Raw genomic sequence first — 21,536 nt, forward strand, 5'->3', positions numbered from 1 at the left:
TTTTTGAATGAGAGCATCCTATTAACTCCCCCTTCGTACAGACTTATGGTGATTCATTACGTTAGTGCTTTCTCCAAGTAGGTTTTTTTCAGCTGCCACTGTGCTCAGTTGCACTCTGGACAGATACAGGTGAACCCATTTTCCCTTCTTTACGATAACTACTTAGATAATGCGTAAATTCCAAGTAGCACACTGTTGGATGGTCTCCTGAGGGCAGGGGATGCTCCCAGGGGTGGAAAATGATCTTGGCAGAAGAGGGAAGACTTTGCTGGGAGTTAAATAACACCCAAATAATGTCAACATAAAGTTACCATCCCTTGTTGAAACAAGCTTAGGCTTTCTCTCTTCAGCTGCGCCTCCCTGCTGAGTGGAGCAAGCACTGCCCTGTTGTGCCACGTAGCCCTGAAGCTCATGCACAGCACAAGCAAACAGGATTTTGGAGCTCCTGTGGCTGGACAGGTTGCTGATGAGCATGTCCTGCACACCACAGCAGGGGCCTGCAGCAGCAAGGACAAGAGGTTTTTTTTGCCTGCCCCATCCTGCCCATGCATCTGGGCTGTCAGTCCCCCCCAGCCTGCTAACCATAACCACAACATGCTCAGAGAGCAAATTATTTAGCAAGGCCTTAGCACTGGAGGAGGAGGTAAGTTCCTCACCTACATAGTCTCCTTCCCCCTTTTCAGAGCTCCTCTCTACGGTGAGCAGAAACAACAGCATCTCCATCTAGGAGCCTGTCCCACTATGCTCTTTCTAGCTGTTAAAACATTGACCAGGACCATAAGGAGCCCCACTGAGAGATGTCTCAGCCCTCACAGCTAAACTGTACCTGGGATCTTCGCTTTACTCATTACTTAATTGGAAGGCACCGAACAGGACGTTGGAAGATGGCTTGCGACCTTAATATCACAGCATACGAAGCAGCAGGAGGAAAGAGATGCTAGGCAGAAGCTTCCTTGCAACAAAATGTGGTCTCAGTTGGAGCAAATTTATCTAGGAGAATGCTAAGCTGTAAATGCCAAGTTAATTAGCCTTCTACATAATTTGTTTTTAAAAATATACTGTCGTCTCCTTCTGGAGGAACAAGAGCCCATTCTCCCCTTCTGTTAGCCTGAAAAGTCAATCCAAAAAATGTCATTGAAGCTTAAACCAAGAAGTATCACGATGCTTTCAGTAGAGGAGCTCTCTGTGAGTAGAAGGAGCTTAAAACCCACAGATTTCCTCTCTAAACCTGCCGAGCCAGAGGCCAAACAGCCTTTCCCAGGGTACCACTCATAGCAGACCCACTTCACTGGATTCTCAGGCATCTCACTGTGGAGACCCAGTTTCTTTGTTATGCCAGCTCCAAGTCACATTTTGCCCAATTATGGGTTTTCTCCTCCTCTGCCAGTATCTGAAAAGGTAGTGGCAAAGTCCTGATCATTTTTTGTGTGTCCTGATCTCTACTGGCCTGGATGAAACCAGGTCACTGGGCTGCAATGCACTCGTGCTAGGCTTTGTCTTCCACCCAGGGATTTTGAAGTGTTTTTTGGATTTGTGATCCAGGGAAGACCAATGATTCACCCCCAATTACATTTTTCTTTTAAAATTAATAGCCAGTGCCTTCTGGTGTTGCAGAGTTTCTCAGATGGAGCTTGTTTGCCCTTGTTCTCCATGACTCAGTGTGTTTTGCAGCCATCAAGTGCCTGATCACTCGCCTTGCTCCATCTGATCTGTTTGTGGAGGAACAGAGGACTGGGGTTTATAGCAACACTTTAAAATATATTGTTTTTCTCATTGAGAACCTAGGTCTCAGTATTGCTCTTTCCCTTAAGCAGTATTTTTCAATGCTGCCTTTGCCGGCATTGCCATTGAGATGCTCCCCAGCTGGCAATGCCTGGAAAAAGCAGTGGCCAGCTGTGCACCATGGGGTTGCAGGTAACAGCGGTACTTAGCCCTGCCTACCATTTCCCTACAGCAGAGAGAGTTTTTAGCTGGCTGGGTCCTGGTCTCTCACCCCAGTCTTCCTGGGAGCACTCTCCTAGTGCTTCATCCCTTGGGAGAAGCAACTGCTGCCTTTCTTCTGCCACCAAGCTAGGGCACCATGTTTCCACACCTGCCATGTCACCTGCTGCCCAGCAAGAGCACGGGGACACTGCAGCCCACTGTGCCCCAGCATGGCATCTGCGGCTGCAGCACGGGCCAGCCCAGCCGAGCTGGCCACAAACAACAGTGCGGTGCTGCCGGACATCACGGTGCAGGGTATGGGGCCAGTGCAGGCTGTGCCAGCCCTGCAGGCAGTGAACCCTCCGAAGGCACCTCGGGGTGGTAGCGGTTTCCTCACCTGCAGTAGCAGTGTCTCCACATCCACTGCAGGGAGGAGGTTGTTTTTCCTGGTCTTTGAGAAAGAGAGGTGAAAGGAGGTAAGCAGTAAATCAGTGCTGGCCCTGCCACTGCCCAGGGGGGACACGTGGACAGCAGAGGCGAGACACGCAGAGCTGAAGCGGCATTAAGAGCTCCCCACCTTCTGCAGATACACCACCTGTTCCTAGGATACTGGGTGGTTTTACGTTTAATGAGCACGTAGCTTTGCACCTCTTCCCCTTGTGCAAGCCGAGATGCTTTTCTGGGAAGTCCAACCGTCTCTCACGGCGGGGGCAGCCACTGTGCCGATCGCTCTCTCACGAGCCCCAGGCATCGATCCTGCCGCATTCAAAAAAAGAAACAGAGAAAGTCCCTGCAGCGTCCCCCCGGCTAGTTCTCCCGCTGTTGTGGCTTCCTGTTATTCCTGAACTCCCGGTATTTTTAGGTTGTTGACTGTCTTCACACCCACTTCTAGAGTGATGAAGTCTCATCCCGGGGAAGTGGTGGCAGCGCCACTCTAGTAACAAAATCATTAAATCAATTGCCTTTTCAGCAATGCCATCTCTAGTGAAATGTCACTGATACCTACAGTGTCATCTCCGGAGTCTGTAGCCTTTCATCAGCGATGTGGTTGTTAACAAGGAGGTGGAGGAGGAGGAGACCAGCACATGGCTGAGCTAGCCCCAGTGGTGCACAGCCCATGAAAAAGGGAAAAAAGAGAAACCTTATCTTATGAAAAGGAGCAGACTTTCAATTGATGGAAACCCAATACCTCACCTCCATCTATTAAGCAAGCAGGTGATAAAGCAATACAGACCTCAACTGATGTTTGCCCCATAAAATAAACCAAACAATGTACGGCCCTAAAATGTATGTTTATATCGAAATAAGTCATCTAGTTATTTGCTTCTGAGACATACGAATCAGATTTGTTTTCACAACATGTTGAGCATCACATTATCATCAGAAAAACAGTAATAGAAAAGCCCATAAAAAGGACCTCCCTGGAGAACTATTAGATAACAGATTACCCTGTAGATAGCTGTGGAGAGACGCCCCAACGGGTCTTGTCTAATCAGCTGCTCTGCTGACAGAGGCAATGAAAAAACAGTGGATCTCAGCAGGGTACAAAATGCATGTGAATAATGTTGCTGCAAGGCTACTCCTGGCAATGTCCTCTGACTTTCCACTCAGATCAGCAGCAAGTGCTGCTGCAGAGTGGCCAGCCCAGAAAGAGTTAAACTGGATGGTCAGCTCCATAGCTGCTTGGACTGATGTGGAGAAGAAGGTGGTGGTGTCACCGGGAGAGCGCCACTCTGCAGCCCCAGGGTGCTTCTCCTCTGCTACTGCCTGCCCACGTGGCCTCGGGTGCATCACTTACAATGAAATATAGACATGAATTGAGAGCATGACAGCCACTCTCCATCCGGGGTCCAGATGTCTGAAGTTTTCAGTGAACGTGGACGTCTTAATCACATGGGCCATCTTAATTGCAGGAGCCATTCAAGATCCTGCACATTCCACCAGCTTTTGAAGCGCTGCGATGGACCCGCTAAGGCTTCTGTCAATGTCTTCCTCTTTGAGTGCTTCATCTCCACTTTAGGCATGAGCAAAATGAAGACAAGACATTGGAGGGAGCAAAGGTGTTTTGTCCACCGCACTTTGCTGACTACATGAGCACAAGCGATAGTGCTGGGGAGCCCTTTTGCCAAGGAGCAGCTGGCTCGCTTTCCCTTAGGCTGCTTGGGGGCAGTTGTGCTTGTCCTCACCTGCGAGATGTTTGTTTGCAGCATGACAGCGTTCACCAGCTGGGACATAAATCATGCAACAAAACCCTCTGCCACCCCAGGGGCTTCTCATAACATCTGCTTGCAGCTGTCTTTTTATCTCCCGAGTCCTTCTCGTCCCAGATCATTTCAGGCATTGCCCTCTTCTCTGCCCCCAGCCACCTGCCAAGAGGCAGTAAGTCCCTCGGTTGCAGGGCCATGCCCCAGCTTCCTGCAAACCCACGCTGGGGAGAGGTTGCCAAAGGTGCATAGGCACACGCCTGTGCTGGAGATAAGCAGGATCAAGCATCCAGGACATGCTGAGCTGGTCTGCAACACTCAGCTGCTTTACCATTTACTTCTGTGGCCATGCAAGTGCTTGTGTAGATACAGAGATCTGATGTTACTTCTCATAGTCTATAATTCCTCTGGACTGAGGCGAGCGCCTGCCTCCTATAGCAGCTGTCCTGTCTTATAGAGCACCTTGCTCATAGGAGCTACCTCTGAAAGGCCACCGGCACCAGGACTAGTCCCGCTCTGCGTGGAAGGGGTGAAATTTTGCCCACTGATTTCTCATTTGCATGTGCTAGGACTCTGCTCTTTAGCGTCAGGAATAGTCTGAGTAAGTCTAGAAACCTGTGGCAGCTCCAGGAAGCACAAAAAGCTATTTTTGCCTGTACATTTATCCTTCTTATATTTTCTCCACTTTATTGCTAAAGTCTGGCTTCTTTCTGTGCTTGGAGAAAGGCAGCCCAGTGCTGAGGAGAGCCACTTTTACTGGGCTTGCAGTATTGCTGCTCCACCAAAGGTTTTTGCTGTGGGACTCTGCGTGGATAAAAGGATAATTTCTCATCAGTAAGAGAGAGATCAACTACTGCTGAAGCAGCCTAAAGCCTACCTGGGCAGAGATAGCAAGCCCCTAAATCCACATTCAAACTTTGGGGAAGACCCTGATCTCAGGCTTCTGCTCTTCTGTTTGTGGTCACATAGCTATTGCATGCATGCCTCACCTGTCTTTTGCTCTGACCACTTTCTTTTCCTAGCTTCGTAAAGTTTACAAAGTTGCCTTCGTATTCCCCTACACTGGCTGTCATTGCCCCAGCGAGCTAGCCAAACACAGCAGAAACGAACTCAGCTTTCCAAAGGGTAAGACTTGAAGCAGCACAAGCAGGATCTCACGCCTGCTTTGGGAGGGAGATGCGTGGCAACAAAAGGCTGGGATTTCAAATGCTCACATTTTACCACAACTGCCACATGCCATTTAGCCTGCCCGGTTAACGCATCTCCACTGCCGCTCTCTGTACTTCTGCTCCGATAGCAATTCCCAACAGAATCACAAAAGCACTGTGGAGCCCCACCAGGGTGAAGAGTGAAATGAACTCCAGTTTGCAACAGAGAAGTGCTCCGAAAACAAATAACCAACATATCCAGGGTACAAGCCAATAAACAGCAATAACAATGTAACTTTATTTAGATTTAATTGGACATTTAGCACAGTAATAAGCACAGAAAGAAAGAAGTACCAAAATACCAAACTCATAGCGTATAAAGTAATCAAATATATTTCATACTTAGTGAAATATTTCTACAACACATCAGTGGGACTGCCCTGGGCAGCCCAACCCTGTAAATTATATATATATAGCTGTGTTATATAAAATACTGTATGTAGAGAAAGCACTGAAACTTATCACCAAAATAGAAAATAGCTCAAAATACAGATAGTTCAGATTTGCTACTCATACCCAATATTGAAAAGAGGTTCAAACCCAGTGCAGGATATAAAGCTCCAGCTTAGATGCCATGGCAGGCATGAGATGGCATTACTGGGCACGGACTGCCTAAAGCTGGCAGGAGCCTGGCTCGCGGGACAGGCTCCAGACCTGAGCTGGTGGCCGCGAGATGACAAGAGTTACTGGTCCTCATCCAGGACTGTCAAGACATTTCCTAAGTGGAAATGCCAGTGCCGATGTCGGTGCTTGCGGCTGACGCTACACTCCACGGGATGCCTGGGCGAGCGGTGCATTAATGTCTGCAGGGAGGCTTAAGCACATGAGTGGCCGCTTGGATCCCGTTGGAGACCCCGCAGCCCAGCTGAGCCACGCTGCAGCCTGTGCCTGCCCGGGGCCAAAGGGCTTTTGCTAAGTAAGAGCTGCCGGAGCAGCACTCCCGCTCCTGCGGCGCACAGCTGGCCCTCGCGGGTCCGGCTGCAGCGGGACTGGCCATCAGGTGCACATCATCACAAGGGTATTATTTTGAATTTTAAAGATGCCTCTTCAGCAGATGACAGAAATTAATTCCCATTAGCTATTAAAAATCTAGAAAGCTGCTTTTGTACAAGGCCAGGCTCCCCCAAGCAACACCGTACATTTGTTCTGGTCTGCAAGCAAGCAGCACATGAAGTAGCAACCCTGCTGCTACAGGACAGTAACACTGAATGAAATGTTTGTCCTGGCAAAAACTCCGACCTGCCCTGAGGGTGGTCAAGGTTAGTGTTGTACTTAAGATCCCAGGCAATTTGTAAATAGATATAAAAATATGGTGTTTCTGGCAGCAACACTAAAGTCCAGCTGGAGTTGACAACCCACACCAGCGCATAGCCTGGGTGCTGCTGGTGCTTCAGGCCGGGTGCTGGGCAGGCAGGTGGAGGCACCAGTCCTGGTGTCAGGGGAGAACCGCAGGCACGTTGGGGCCATTTGGTTCCTGATATACCAACGAGGCTCTGTATCTGCTGCTTTCCAGGCAACATACTTTTGTGCTTGTTTGTTGCTTTTTGGCTCAATACAATGATTAATTTTCCTGACTACTCCCACTAGGAATGCAGCCGAGACCTGCCCGGAGGATCCCTCTTTGGGGGGTTTCAAGCCCCAGCGAGGCAGCGCCACGATGGGCTGCCCCTGTGCCAGCGCCAGCCCCACGGTGAGCTGAGGGCTGCGGGAGATCACCCCAGGAGCCCTCCCAAATCCTGTTTCTGTGCTTCTGCCAAGCCACTGCAGAGAAGCCTATAACCCATTAATAATTCTGTAATTGCTCTTTCTCATCAAGCCAGCAGTTGCATCCCTAATTACATGGCAACAATACTATGCTAACAGGATGAGCTATAATTCCTAGGTGGTATTAGCATTGTTATTTTACTCTGAGTAACTTCCTGGTAATGGCCATTTGAATGTGGCAATATCAATTAAGTGAATATAAATGCTTAGCCCCTGGAAAAATCATGAATAAAAATTTCATTCTGATAGCCTCTAATCACAACTAAATACAATTACTCATACGAGGCCACTATAAAAGTATTTTTCTCATCAGAAGAAATTCATAAGGTTTTCCCAACTGTTTGTAATAAAGAGGACACTATATAGAAAAGTCCAGAAAATAAGCACACGTTTGTTTCTCAAAACCCATAGATAAACATGACAATATCTCTAAATTACTGGCTACTGAACAGGATTTCATTTAGCTCTACTCAAGCTGTAGCCTAGTATAAATGTTTTCAAAGCAGCACGCTGCTGTTTCATCTGGAACAGCTGCACAGGAATTCTTTCATATCAAGCTCTTGTGCGGGGACGGTGTTTCAATTTCTCTTTATGCCTCCGAACTGCTGAAACAGGAAGGAAAAGACATTCAATAAAACAGGCATTTTTCGGGGGGGGGGGGGGGGGGGGAGCAGCAAAATTTGGCCTTGAATGCAGTACCAAGAAACAATCATCACTGCAGTGACGACAGAACTACACTATGCCTCTCGCATCCCTATTTCAAAGGAGGCAGGGAAAACATCCTGTGGTTTGGCGCTGCAGCATGGTCTCCCCGCGGTGCCGTACCGGGCACTCCCTGGGCTCACGCGCTGGCAGCACCCATGACCAGCGGCTGTCCTGGGCATGGAGCGGGTCGGTGCCCTGGGCACACGGCGGGTGCACGTGTGCTCTTGTCCTGACGCCCTGCACTAGTGCGTACACCCCTCGTACTCCCCAGGGAGCACAAATACAATTAGCTGAGGAAGGTCTGCTCCTTCCCCGCTCCCACCCAGGCTCCTCGACCTCGGTGTTGCCCAGCACAGCAGGCTTGACCTGCATGGGGGCTGCAGGATGTCCAAAATGACTGTGGCTGGTCATGACAGGCAGCTAAAGAAGGTGCTGCCCTACATCATTTGCTGAAGACGCTTTCTTATGGAGTGAGCAAACATTTTTTAGATGGCTGTATCTGCAGTGTTCATCACTGAGCAACCACAAGCGCTGTCTGCGAAGCCAGAGAGGCACATAAGTGCAAATCCCCCTTCCAGGCACCTATCGCCTGCTGGTTTCATAAGTCAGAGGCAGGAGCCAGTGATATGTCTCTTTTTCACAGTGCTCAGTGAGGAGGAGCCCCACGCAGTGCCTGGAAGGAGGGGGATTGCCCTGCCTGCTGCCTGCCTGCAGAGCCAGCCGCACAAGCTACACACGTTTAGAAGGTACCAGAGCGGACAGCACAGATTTCTCTTTCTATAGGGAGATAAGGTTGAAAAAGTCCAGGACATCAGGAGCAGCTGGCAGGAGGGCAGCCAGCGAAACGTGGGGAGAAGCAGCAACACTTATCTCCAGCCAGGATCTCTCTCTCCCGCACTTTGCAAAATATTCATGTGGGTTTATTTGCCTTGCTTCGTAAATATTTTCCAGAAGAAGGTTTGTTTGGGAACACTCTCAAAGCAATGCTCAAGGAGTCTTCCAAGTGACCTCCAAAAACTACATTTCCTAAGGCGTTGCCCTGTGCCTGTCTTTTCCGACACCCCCATTGCTGTACAATGCTTACCGGAAAAAAAAAGCAGTAAAAGCTGAAGGCGGCTGCTGAAAAAGCCAGGCATTCTTTTTCAAAACTCAATGAGCTGATGAAAACAATTTCTGCCAGTGCCGGTGAGCTCTCGCTCACCTGCAGCAAGGGTTGGGGGCTCCTGCCGGGGAGCACTGCCATCAGGCTCAGCAGCGCACACGCAGCTCACCTCCCCGGCCAACTTACTGCTCTCCTGCCGCAGCACTGCTGCTGCTCACAAATGGGATTTCTTCCCTGTCCGTCTTCCCGAGAACAAGATGGTGCTTCTCCATGTTTATGACACACTGTAGAGAAAAAATGCCTTTAGGTAAGAGGGAAAACTGCAATTCACAGCGGTCCCAGCTCCCCCAGCAGGGGGCAAAAGCCCTGCTGGAAAACCCCTACCTTCAGAGATTTCAGTGTCTGCAGCCCAAAGGAGAAGGGTTTCTCATTGTCTTCTGAAAAATAGGAACATTCAGATTTATAGATTAAAAAATGTTCTCCCGCACTTTTTGTCAGTGACTCCATCCTTCCTTCACAGCTGCTCTGCTAAATAAAACCCTGCTTATAAAGGGACTGAGTTACTCCAGAGGGGAATACGATCAAGCGAGGGCAGGCAGATGTGCATGCAGGGAGATACAATGGTCGCTCCATCGGCACGGCAGAGCGTGAGCCTGGTGCCGCCAGCACAGCCCTGCTGAACGCATCCTCTCTCCCTCCCTCCCTCCAAAGGGCCAAACAGGGACTTTTTCTGCAGAAAAGCAGTATTTCTGTTTTAATTTTAACGTGTTTCTGAAGCTTCATTTTTCCCCCTGGGGTAAGAGAGCGTAGAGCCCCAGCCCGTACCCGGAGGACCAGAGGAGCACACACACACACTCACCCACGACGAGGGCAGTGCACTCTACAGGGACCGCTCCCACTGTGACGGCCAGGTGCTCGATCTGGCCGATCGCCCTCACCTTGTACGGCAATGAAACCATCTCGTCGTCACCAGGGAGTGCTTTGAGATGCTCCTTTAACCTGTGCATTGAAAACACTTCTGACATGAAACAGCCATGGTTCAGCTGCTCCGGCAAAGAGCAAACAGCATTTGGAGGGTACTTACATCTGAAGTGCTCTTAGCTTGCTTGTATTACTGTACCGTTACTGGAAAGCTGCTTTCTTGGCAGGTTTTCTGTGATGCTCTGCATACAGCCAGCAGCCTACACCCATGTCAGACCATAGCATGACCCACGATGCAGCCCTGGGGTCGCATCAGCCCTTGCTCCAAGCAGAGCTTCTTACTGGATTTTGCTTTTTACCTGAGGAATCTTTTTTCCTGCATTTCCTCAAGACTTGGGGAAGCTGCTGATCTAAAATTGCTTCTAATGCAGTGTGGGTGTAAGAAAGGGATACTCCACTCCAGCTCCCACCAGTGGAGCCACTGACACTGTGTCCCCATGCCTCACACCCGGGGCAGTGCGCCTGATCCATGCTTGTCAGCAGGTGCTGCTGCTGGGTTTATTCAGAGGAAATGGGGACAGATCAATCACATTCAGCCCAAGAAAAGGAAAAAAGGGCGTCAGGGATATCTCAGGTACAGTCATTTCTTCTATCTACGGCTCATGAACTAGTCTGACAACACTGATTATTTAGCTTCAGTTTCTCTTCTAAACTGAGAATCTAATAGAAAGGCAATTCAAGGTGGTGATTTCTCCCTCGGGTAAAAGCTGTATTGCTTTTTGGTATTAGAGGTACCTTTCTGCTGAGCTGCATTGCAGCAGTGCCTGTATGTGTGTCTGTCCATCCGTCCTGGGGGGGACAAGCGCCCCTCAGAGGCAGAGGCCCTGGGACTGAGGTGGGGATTGTGCACCCCATTTAGCGCAGGTACAAGGACCAGGAGAGGTAGCAGACAGAAGGAGCTGGGTCCCCTCTGCCACTTCCCTTAGGGACTGGCCTTAAAAAGCAATGGGAACATATCAAGCAGAAGTTTATGAGCTCCTTGGACCTGAGCTGGCTTTACTCTGGCCCAAGACAGGTTGGAGTGGCTTTTTTGGGTGCAGTCAACTCCAATGGTTTCTCTACCCACTCAATGGAAGACATGTAGTCTTTGGCTGTGGTCTTTGTTTCCCCTCATTTGTCCCCACTGCAGGGTGCAGGCTGTGGCGTTGGAGCCAGGACCTGAACAGAGCCGAGATATGGCTGGAGATGGCTCCTTGACCCATATGGTTTTCCGAGGCGTGACCAGGGCTGCAGAGAGGCTGCAGGGGGGGACAGAGTAAAGCCACCTTCAAGGAAGCGCTTCATCACAGCTGAGACTGACCCAAGGACAGACAGATAGCACATGGGCAATGCGTGGCTGAAAAACAACCAGGAAACTGCAGGGAGATGAGGAGAACCACTGATGCATGAGGCAGTGACACATCGTGGAGTTGGGTTTGAAAGTAGAAGGTCCCCAGCAGTGTGCAGTGACCAGAGCTGCTCACCTAACAGCTGCACCTACACCTCCGCAGGGGATTTCTTATGCTGCAGCAACCTGAGAGCTAACCCCACCGCTTCCCACAGAGGCAAGGGGAAGAGCTTGAATGGCAGCATAACAAGATGCAAAAAGATTTTAAAAAAGAAGGGAGGAATTGAGCCTGTGCCTCAGGCACACACACACTGCTTTTAGGTACTGAGCCCCCAGAGACCACAGCAGCAGGGCCCGTCCCCAGAGCCGCTCAGCCTCAACTGCAGGCAGCAGCACCCGGTGAAGCACACTGCGGAGCCTCTCCTGCCCCGGCAGGAACAAGAGCAAAATCGCCTAGCATGCCTCTTCCCTGCTGCTTTCCAGGGCTGGATTTAAACAAAACTTGTGCTTTATCGTGGCCACACGCGCTGGACTGCTTTGAAGTAAAACATCCTGGAGCGGTGCCTGTTGTCGCACAGGACCTACCACAGCGACAGCAGAGCCAGCCAGGCATCAAAGCCCTGGTTTTAACCCATTTTGTTAATCTGGCTTTAGCTTCTGTCCCTGCAAACACAAACAGCAAAGGATCTGCAGGAAGCTGCCTGCAAGGCAGCCCTGCCCGCTGCACGCCTCGGCTGGCAGCGCGTGCAGGACAGGGTGTCGCTCTGGCCGCGCTGTCTGCCTGCCCACAATGTGGCTCCTGCACACCCCGGTGTCCGTGGGGTCCTGCCCAGCAGGAACCAAAGCACGCTCATGCTGATGAGTAACGCTGGGGAGGGACATGGGCCTTTTAACTGCAGCTGTCTGGCTGATGGCTACAAAAGTGGTCTCGTTCAAATCAGGAGGGAATCCCCATAACCTGAGAGCAGAAACTGGCTCTAACCTATTTCTTAAGTGCTCTTTGAAAGGTGGGACTGCTGAAGCAGACTGGTGCTGCAAAAACTACGCAGGACACACGAGTAACACAGACGAACTGTCGCAGAACATCGCTGTGCAACTCAGACGTGTTGAGCAGCCAATACAGCGTCTTGCAAGATGAGACCCCTCCAAATGCACTGTTATCATGTGTAAGCTAGGCTGAGCAGCTCCACCGTTTGTGACACGTTTGTACTAAGTGCAGCCACATTCCAGCTGCTAAACACTGTTGTGCAAATAAGTAGTTACTGTCTGGACAGAAAACAGGCACCATTCATTCAGGGCCATGCAGTAGTGCTCGGGGAGCAACTGCAATTGTTTTTTGCGTAGTCACTGCAAGTCGGTGATAAAAAGCAATGACTCCATGGGAATAAAGTGCCACAATCTCCGTGATATCCCGTGAGTTGATGCCTGATCCTGCTCCTCGGAGATCAGCGGGAGGTTTTGCTGCAAATGGCTGGCAGTCAGCTCTCTAACACTGCGTAAATACATTTCCTTTCCCTTCAGCTGGGAGTAATCTGTTACTGGGAGCCGCACCAGACACCAAATTTCGAGCACATGCATGTACACAACTGCACAGCTGCTTTACACCCCGTGCTGGGGCCAGCAGTGCTGCAGCTGCCAGCAGGAGCATGCCCAGCAGCCAGGTCCCTGCAGGGCTGACCCAGCCCCACACCTGCCCCGGGGACAGGGGTGTCCCCCCAGGGACACCCGAGGGCTGGGGTGGGTTTCAGCTATTTCACAAGGCACTGAATGACAAACGGGCAGGCACTGAAAAAATACAAATGCATCCAGCCCTCTGAAGGGATGTACTCAGAGGTGAATAGGTTGGTACAAGTAGCTTTTGATTTCAGTTCCCTGCAAGGACATTTAAGAATAAGCCAGGATTTGGTTTTCATGGGAGGCTCAGGGGCTTGCCCAGGCACAGCCCAAAGCACTCCCTTCCAGAATGGCCATCGCTGGCGTGAGCGAAGCCCCAGCCCTGGGAGCACTGCCTGTGCTGCCAGGTGCCACAAGTTCCCACAAAACAGAAATCCAGCGGATATTTACCCCAGCCTGTCCAGGCAGGCAGATGACATGAGGTTGTGCTGCGAGCCGGTGTCCACCACGGCCTTCAGCTCCTTCCCCGCACACTGCAAGAGCAAGAAGAGATGGGAGACGACGCGTGGGATGGGGGATGAGCACAGGGTGTCCAAGGTCTCTGCTCCACACACACCAGTCCCCGCCGAAATGCCAACATCTCCTTGCGCCAGCCCATCCCTGCTCCACCACACGCTCAGTGCCTGCAGGGTATCACCTCGTCCACCCCAGGCACCCGAGTTGGCTCTTGAGCTGCTTTTTGAATAAGGTGGTGCTACTTAACAACATGGTGTTGGGTCCTGAGCCCTTCCTGGCAGCATTTGCCCCTGCAGAGAGCACAAGGGGCAGCCCCAGGCAGGAGGGGATATTGTGGAGAGCAGAAAATACAAGAGAGAGTGAGGGTAAGGAGGAGAAATGTGAAATTACTCTCAGGGAAAGAAAAAAGGGATGGGGATGGCACTTGAGGAAAACAAATAGGCTGTGAGCACAGGGATTTGCCATGATTCATTACTGCGCAGCATTTCAGCATGCTGCTCCAGCCTGGCTACTCCCTCCAACCTGATGTCCAAGGGAAGACATCCATCAGACCAGTTTTCTTTGTGATACCCAGGTGGGCATCTGTGCCACAGCAGCCCTGAGCTGCAGAGGGAGAGCATCCTCACAGCTGTGACAGCCCCAGTGGAGTGCAATCCTAATCAGGAAACATGGAGAACAAGAGCATAGCTTGAGGCTGTCAGAAACAAAATTTGGGGGAAAAACCCCCAGAAGGCTGGGGAGGGACTGTTACCTGGCAGCTCACCACTATGAGCTCCTCATCCTCTGTTTTCCCTGAGCTGCCCAGTCTGGTTTGGTTCAGCTTGTTGGTCTGCGCTGAGATATCACTCTTTGGAGTCCAGCTGCCTCGGCTGCTTCGTAATTTTGATAGGTTTGTCTCCATCAGGCGCTTCTGCAGGATATTGTGTGGTTGCTTTAAGAAAAAACACACACAGAAGAGCAAGGTGAAGTCAGAGGAAAGCCACAAAGTGCCCTGCATCACCAGCCTGCTTGTGGTGCCCATGGGCCAGTGCTGCTCTCACGGGAGGGGTGCCCTAGAGTCTCACTCTCCCTGATTCCCAGACTACATGTACTCTTCCTAGCCTACTTCTATTTGCTCTCCTGCCAGCTCTGGCTTACCTGGCTTTGACTAAAGAGAACTACTCTGTATTGGCAAGGGAATAATCCTTTCAAAAGATTAACCAGAATTTGGAGGGATGCCTTTCTTTTTCCAAACTCAAGTTCAAGATTTTATTTCATATAGGAATCAAAACAAGTCAGGCTTTTCCAAGCTGGTGCTTCAGCCGTAATTGCCTTCATCTGTTGATAAGGATATCAGAAATTCTGCAGTGATGTGAAAAGTTAAGAGGGAACAAATTACCTTTCCAATTACACACACCACCTAAGTATGAAAAAGGTGTAGGGACTTACTGAATGAACACAGATGCTTTCATTGAGCACTGGCATTGCTGGCATAGGAAATACTGTGTCCGGCCTCCACCCGTGGTGATGCTCTTTGCATGAATCGACCCAGAATTTAAGAAGCTGATTTAAGTGTCTGTGCATTGGCTTTTACAGGTGCGAGTGAACAAGGCACAACTGCAAGAAGAGAGCTACAGATGGTGTCAATTGTCAGACCTGGTCTGGCCTTTAGATCAGAATTTGGTCTAAAATTGCCTTGCTTCTCTCTTCCCTCCGCATTTGTATTTAGCTGCTAAGGGTGAGTAAATGGGACCAATCCTGGGTGCCATGCTGTGGGAGGGAAAGGAGAGGGGGGAAGAGGTAAGATCGTCTGAGGTAGGTATTCTCCTGGGAATCCCCAACGCTTTGTGTGGCAGCTTCTCGCTTTCTCTGTCATTTCCATTTGCTCTGCAAGAAGCATGCTGCCTCTCAAAATCTCCTCCAACTGCTTTCCCAAAAGCCTTTTTATGTTTAATGTTCGTCACGGATGGATGCACATACTCTGCTGGAAGTGAAATGATTCTGCTTGATTATCTGCTCATTTCTCTGCCTAACTAATCTCCCCCCCCCTCCCCATTACTGCCCTTTCCTTCTGATTTTAATTTGTCCACAGTGAGACCTTCTTACTGGCTTATTCCAGAATTTTTGTGTTCATATTAAATATGCCAGTGTGTCTGCAGAGACATCTAAACCAGCAAACCTCCTCAAACTGAGGGAATTTCAATGGGATCAGGATAACTTTGAAAACCTCGGGCCGTGGTTCCCTGAGTGGGCCAGCGTGCACTCTTGCCTTTAAAATAATCTGTGCGGCATGTTAAATAACAGCACTTACAAAATGCTAACGCAACTTGGCATCATCCTAAAATAACTGCAACCACGGTAGTGCTTCAGATCCTGCTGTCGGCATAACACGGGCGGTTAAACTGGACCTGACTGATGAGATCGGGTAGATGCAGCCAACACCAGTGATAACCAGGACACATAATCTCCTTTTTTCCCCCACTTTTGACTGTTCTTATTTCTGCATACAACCTGCAACTTGAAAGGAAATAAAATGTCATGACCATTTTCAGTTGCAGGTGCTATGTCTGACCAGCATGCTAGAGAGCATCTCCTGGGTAAAGCCGATAACGTAGCCACGCTCCCAGCAGCGGGGAGAAATCAGCGCGCTGTCTCCTTCATGCACAAAAAGTAACAAAGCTCCAGCACTGCTCTGGTGACCACTGCCTTCCCAATGAGACTGAACAGCAGAAACCAGTATTACTTAACTAGATTAAAGGCAGGCAGACTGGCTCCACTAGTAATGGACCCTGTGCTGAGGGATGAGCAAATCCGTTTGGAAGTGAGGGCTCCCGTACATGAGGCAGAAGCCGTAGGTGCACAGTCAGCACTGTGATCACCTCCAAGGCTCCTCATCTGAGCAAAAGTGCAAGCCAGGGTTTGCTGACAGTGGATGGCACGTCCTTCTTACCCTTTATGTTTGCCTGCAACTCAGGCACACATCTGCAGGACTAATTCTTCACATCATCAAAAGAAACCAAATGAGATGATAGGAGACTGAAGTTCCCAGCTGGCCAGAAGACAGCCTGTCGCACAGTGGTCACCTCCTCGCGCCCAGCCCCACTCAGCTAGGACTGAGAGAAATTTCTGAATGGCATCACCCAGGACAGTCTGGGTGCTGCTCTGATCTGCCTGGCCTCAATCACATTGCCAAATACCTTTGAAAGAACAGGCTGGAGAAGAACAAGTCACCAGCACACTCGTCATTGCTATTTTAACTGTCATCTACCCTTGATTTAAACGTAAATTTTTTTACTACAAGTTTTCCTATGGATCATTAACCAGTTACATATGTGGGTTTTCTCAGGCTGTGGTTTTATGAATCCTATATGGGATCCATCACCGAAAGGAAAAAATCCAGCACCCAGCAAACACGAGTTACCACCACAAATGAGACTGTCTTTTGTTGACGCTTGCTTTTCTGAAAGGCGCAGCAAATCCTGCCTTCGGGGGGACAAATGTTGCTTACGTTGTGCTCCGATACAGAAATAATCTAGCAAGAGGGGGCTGCAAAGGTTCCCTGCAGCACCATGCTGTCTCAGGCTATTAATTAGTTTGCTTTAACTTGTATTTCCCTTGACTCTCGTGTGCAACAGAGTGAGGGATGTTAGTCACGGAGATGACTCAAGTGATGGATACATACTTGGTAAACAGATAATGTGCCAGGGGACATTTGAAAACGCACATTTTGCTGGAAAACTGCAAGCAGACCATGTCTGGGAGGGAAGAAGAGGAGGAAAACCTCCCCATGATAGCGATGGGGAAGGCAGCCATGTTCTCCCTCCAGCACGGGCCGGCCACACAGCCAGGACCAGTGTTTGAAATAACCCAGATTATCTGGTACTGTCTTTCTATGCATTGCACAAAACTGTTGAAAGTTTTATAAAAAAAATAAAATGTTACATACCATTGTGTAAGTTATTTCCTAGTATCATTCAGCACAACATGAATACAAACCAGGGTTTTTTTCATAAGATATCTCCCTTTCCATCCCTGAGACAGTAGAAACCTAAAAGAAGTGAGTGGAGACACCAGCTATCACTGACCCTGTTTACCACTGTCTGTCAAAACCACAAATAATGCTGTCCAGTTTTGTTCCTCTCTATAAGCAAGCGCATCACTGCATCTTGCAGTATCCATCTCTCTGGCAGGTTTCCTGCTATTTTGGCTTCTGGGGATAACAAGACCCATCAACAACAGTTTCACGCAGGTGGAGATGAAAGTCAGGGAAGATGCCAGCTCCTCCCCTCCCCAAACCCATCTCAGGAGGTTTGCCCTCTCTTCTGCACCTAGACAGTAAAAAAAAAAAAAAAAAAAAAAAAAAAGTTTTAACACACCAACAGAGCTCATCCCAAGAAATAACTTATTTCTCTCTCTTTTTCCCATCCTTCATCCAAATTCACCTCTTCTACCAGCAGCCTGTGCTTGGGTGCTGTCAGCCCCTCTCACAGGGGGATGAGGTGGGATAAGAGATGCCTCCTGCTCCCCTGTGCCCCCTGGGTGCCCAGGCAGCGGCCAGGTCTCTGACCAAGAAAGTGCACATAACATCAAAGTTTTTTGCATTTTAACCAAGACACAACAAACTCCGAGGAGTGCACAGTGGGAAAGTGGGGAAAACCGAAGGCACTGCGATTAAGTGCAATGTTGCACCAGCTACAGGAGCAGGGGACGGAGCCACAGGGGCACCCAGAGCTGCACTGAGGACCCAGGGGCCCAGGGGAGGCTCTGAGGGCATTTTGGGAGGAGGAAATGCCTTTTTTTTTGTTCTTTATTACTATTTATAACTTTGTTTCCCAGCTTGTAAAGTGATGTGGGACTGTTTCAGCCAAAGCCCCTCCAAATGGGTCTGGCGGCTCTTGGGGTGAGGGTGAAGTGTCAGAGCACGAGGAGGAGCTGCCAACGGCCAGCACGCCCTGCCCAGGTGAGGCAGGGGGTCACGGTTACGGTGTCAGGAAGCCCAAATCCCAGCTAATGACCATCTCATGCCAATTTTCTGGGCTTCAAGGAGGAGGCTAATAGTGAGGCATCAAAACAAAACCATTTCTGCTCTGTATATCCGGCCCTACATTTGCCAAATTCAATGTGTGCTATGCTATAGTTTGGTCTTATACTAGGCAAACAAAGTGGAATACATAAAGGGAGCAAGGAGCTAGAAGAGTTCGGTCCAACCCAGAATAATACACTGAAAAATATTAGAGGCTTAACATAGATAATTACAACAAGTATTTATCAAGCCTGCCTATACAGGGCATCACAGGAGAGATGCTTCAGGAGCCAAGTAACGGCACACAAGCTGGGGGACGCCAGCACACCCGCCCCAGTGACCTGCTGCCGCCTCGCTCTGCGCAGCACCCCCTGCACTGTGGCCAAAAGGAAGGGGGTTTCTCCCCAAAATCGGAGCGGTCGCTGCCAGCTGTCACCCTGACAGACAGGGTCTGTCCTCACCACCTGTCCCGTCTCTGGGGAGCTGTTACCTCCTCTCTTCTCCTGCCAAGGCCGCTGGAAAACCCCCGCGGGAAACCCTGCGTTACTAATGCCAGTCACGTCAAGAGCCCTTCCACCCACGTCACCACAGCTGTCACACAGCTTTAGACACGAAAACGTGCTGCTTTGTTAGGAGGTGTGCAGTTCTTCACAAGAAAGGCATGCAAACGCCCTGGGCAAAGATCCCTGATGCCCTGGGCGTCCTGACAGCGCAGCTCAACCTCTCTGGACCTGGACCTCTCGGTTCAGGGCCATGCCAAGTTGGAGTCCCACATTTTGGAGGCTCTTGGTGCTTCTCCAGTCTCAGAGATGCACAATCTCCTGCTCCTCCTGGGGACAACTCTTGTGACATCCAGGCAGCCACGGCACTGGGGAGACACGGTGGGTCCTCTTGAAGCGATGCTCACTACTGTCCCAGCCATGTGTGGTGTGACCGTGGCGATGCTGGCAGCGTTGCTTCGGTTCAACATGACCCACTGCAACAACTCTGAAATTGATGGCATCTTCTCTGGGGCTGTGGGAATAGGCCTGAGCACGTGCCAGTGCTGTCGCTTTGGGGACTCCCCGTATGTCTGTGGGGCAAGAGGCTGTGGCCAAAACAAGCCCTGGCCACATGTGCCCACTGTCCCATCACCCCTCGCTGTGGTGTGGAGACAAGGTGGTTTTGCAGTGGGGTGGCCCATACCAGCTCGGTTCTCACCCCATCCCTGGCCAGAGACCCACCACAGCCAGGGCAGCCGGGGCAGGCAGCGCACCTCTGCCACGCCGCGCCTCCTTTTTGTCCTTGGAGGGGATCAGGAGCTGTGGACCTCCCCAGGGCTTTGGCACATCCCTGGAGAGAGGCCCCCCCCTCCCCCCCCCCCCCCCCCCCCCGCAGACCCTCCTTGCAGGGGCTGTGGGTGCAGCAGGGGTGATGCTGCGCCGGCGCAGGCACAGGAGCAGGGAAGAAACCTCCGGTGATGTTTCTGTGACTAAGGCCATGGCTAGGAGCCCCATGCTCTTCCCCTGGCGCCAGGGCCAAATGTGGTCCTTGCTGCTGTGGGGACAAGGACTTCAGTGCTCGGTGCCCCTGGCTCCTGCTACCTGTTGCCTCTTTTGTCTGGGTAGAGCAGAAACCCCTGCCATTAGGGTCTCAGCCCTGCACACTGTGGGTTGCTGAGCCATGACATGTTATTTAGACGCTGCAGATAATAGTAATAACACCACCATCACACTCTGAAAGGCAGTTTGTAGCTCCCTGACTGAGAGCTGCAGTTCAATGGTGACCAGGAAAGCTCCCTCCAAGCCTTTCCCTGGGCAGGAACTTCACTCCCTACAACTGCAAAACATTTGGGATGTCAAAAAAATCACCTCCATGCACACTGCAGAGAACAGTCAACTCATTCCACTTATCTCAGCCAGGCAGAGCCAAGCCTAACCCGGCTGAGGAGGAAGGCTGTGACAGAACAATATGACCCCACTAAAAATAAAAAGATTCACTTTTTTCAATGAACCTGTGTCAAGCATTGAAAAAGGCAAATATTGTGTGTTACAAGGTACAAGAATTTTGCAACAATTGGGCAAAAAAAGTAAAGGAGCTTTCCTCGGTAGGATATATTTTCTAGATTTTGCTCCTTACATCAGAACTTTTGATATTACACTTAAATTTTCCATTAGAGAAAACTCAAACATTTGTGCACATTAATATTTAGAAACGCTCTCCAGCTCCTGGACATAACGAATAATATTGTATGTCAGCTACAGGATCACACGGATCATTGCATATGTAAATATTTAAAACCTAGAATTATGTGTCTTCATTTAAAAAAAAAATATGCATAAGCCTTCATCAAAGTGTAATCTTGGCAGTTTTATATTTTGAAGTACTAGTGACTGCACTTTACCAAATCTTTTATATGTTGTGCATATATATACATCACAAACATATGTGTATATATGTATGTATTATATGAAGCCATTTTGATTTACTCTGATTCAGAGAGGATTTTTGTACTGAAAACACTATCCCATTTTAATGTAAAAAAAAAAAAAAATCAGAAGCTTTTAGATCCAAGTGCCAGGCATCTGAAAGCACCTACTAGCAAAAAGCAATCCTGGTGATAACTAGCATCATATTTCTACTCCCCTCCTTTTACATACAAAAGCCTCATTTTTTTAATCAATTTCCACAAGCAACCAACTTCTCCTCTTAACAGAAAAATGGCACGAAGAAAAAAAATAGACACTGCCCTACCAGCTTCTTAAGCCTCCTGCCAGTAAACACAATAAAGCCTTACAGTATCTTTTGAAGTCCCCAGCTTCTTCAGCCCATCCAGAGGGAGGAGATCTGCAGAATCCTTGTGAATAAACTGAACAGCCTGCTTCATCCTCCTCTGCTGGCGGAGAGATGCTGCTTCCCTTATCTCCACTTCTTTTCTACTCGGCTCTGTCAGGATACCTGAATAAAACATCTTTCCACCTGCGTACGGCTTGCTTCGCGAAGATGCGCCTCTTGGAGAGATGGAGCCGGGGAGATGCTCTATCGCCTGCGCTTTATAACCGGAGCCTGGTGACGTTTGGAGACCAGCAGGTACTCCAGCCGCGCCGCCGAGTGAAGGAGGGGTTGGGCACTTTGCAATACGTTGCACAAACAACGGCGGGTGAGCTCAGGCTCGGTCTAAGGGAATAAATAGGCGCCGTTCCTCCTCGTT

At 49.9% G+C, this 21,536-nt stretch overlaps 1 protein-coding gene across 1 annotated transcript; it reads right to left on the bottom strand.

Moving 5' to 3' along the window:
* Positions 1 to 7,688: 7,688 nt before the first annotated feature.
* NRIP3 (nuclear receptor interacting protein 3) lies at positions 7,689 to 21,296 on the bottom strand (the record flags this gene model as incomplete). Its single annotated transcript, XM_082317301.1, has 7 exons — positions 7,689 to 7,704; positions 9,093 to 9,190; positions 9,291 to 9,343; positions 9,766 to 9,905; positions 13,279 to 13,361; positions 14,096 to 14,275; positions 21,123 to 21,296. The coding sequence occupies 7 exons, from the start codon at positions 21,294 to 21,296 to the stop codon at positions 7,689 to 7,691; spliced, it is 744 nt and encodes a 247-aa protein (XP_082173427.1).
* Positions 21,297 to 21,536: the final 240 nt, after the last annotated feature.

The sequence above is a fragment of the Platalea leucorodia genome (genome assembly GCF_965183815.1).
Source record: "Platalea leucorodia genome assembly, chromosome: 7".
Taxonomy (NCBI): Eukaryota; Metazoa; Chordata; class Aves; order Pelecaniformes; family Threskiornithidae; genus Platalea; species Platalea leucorodia.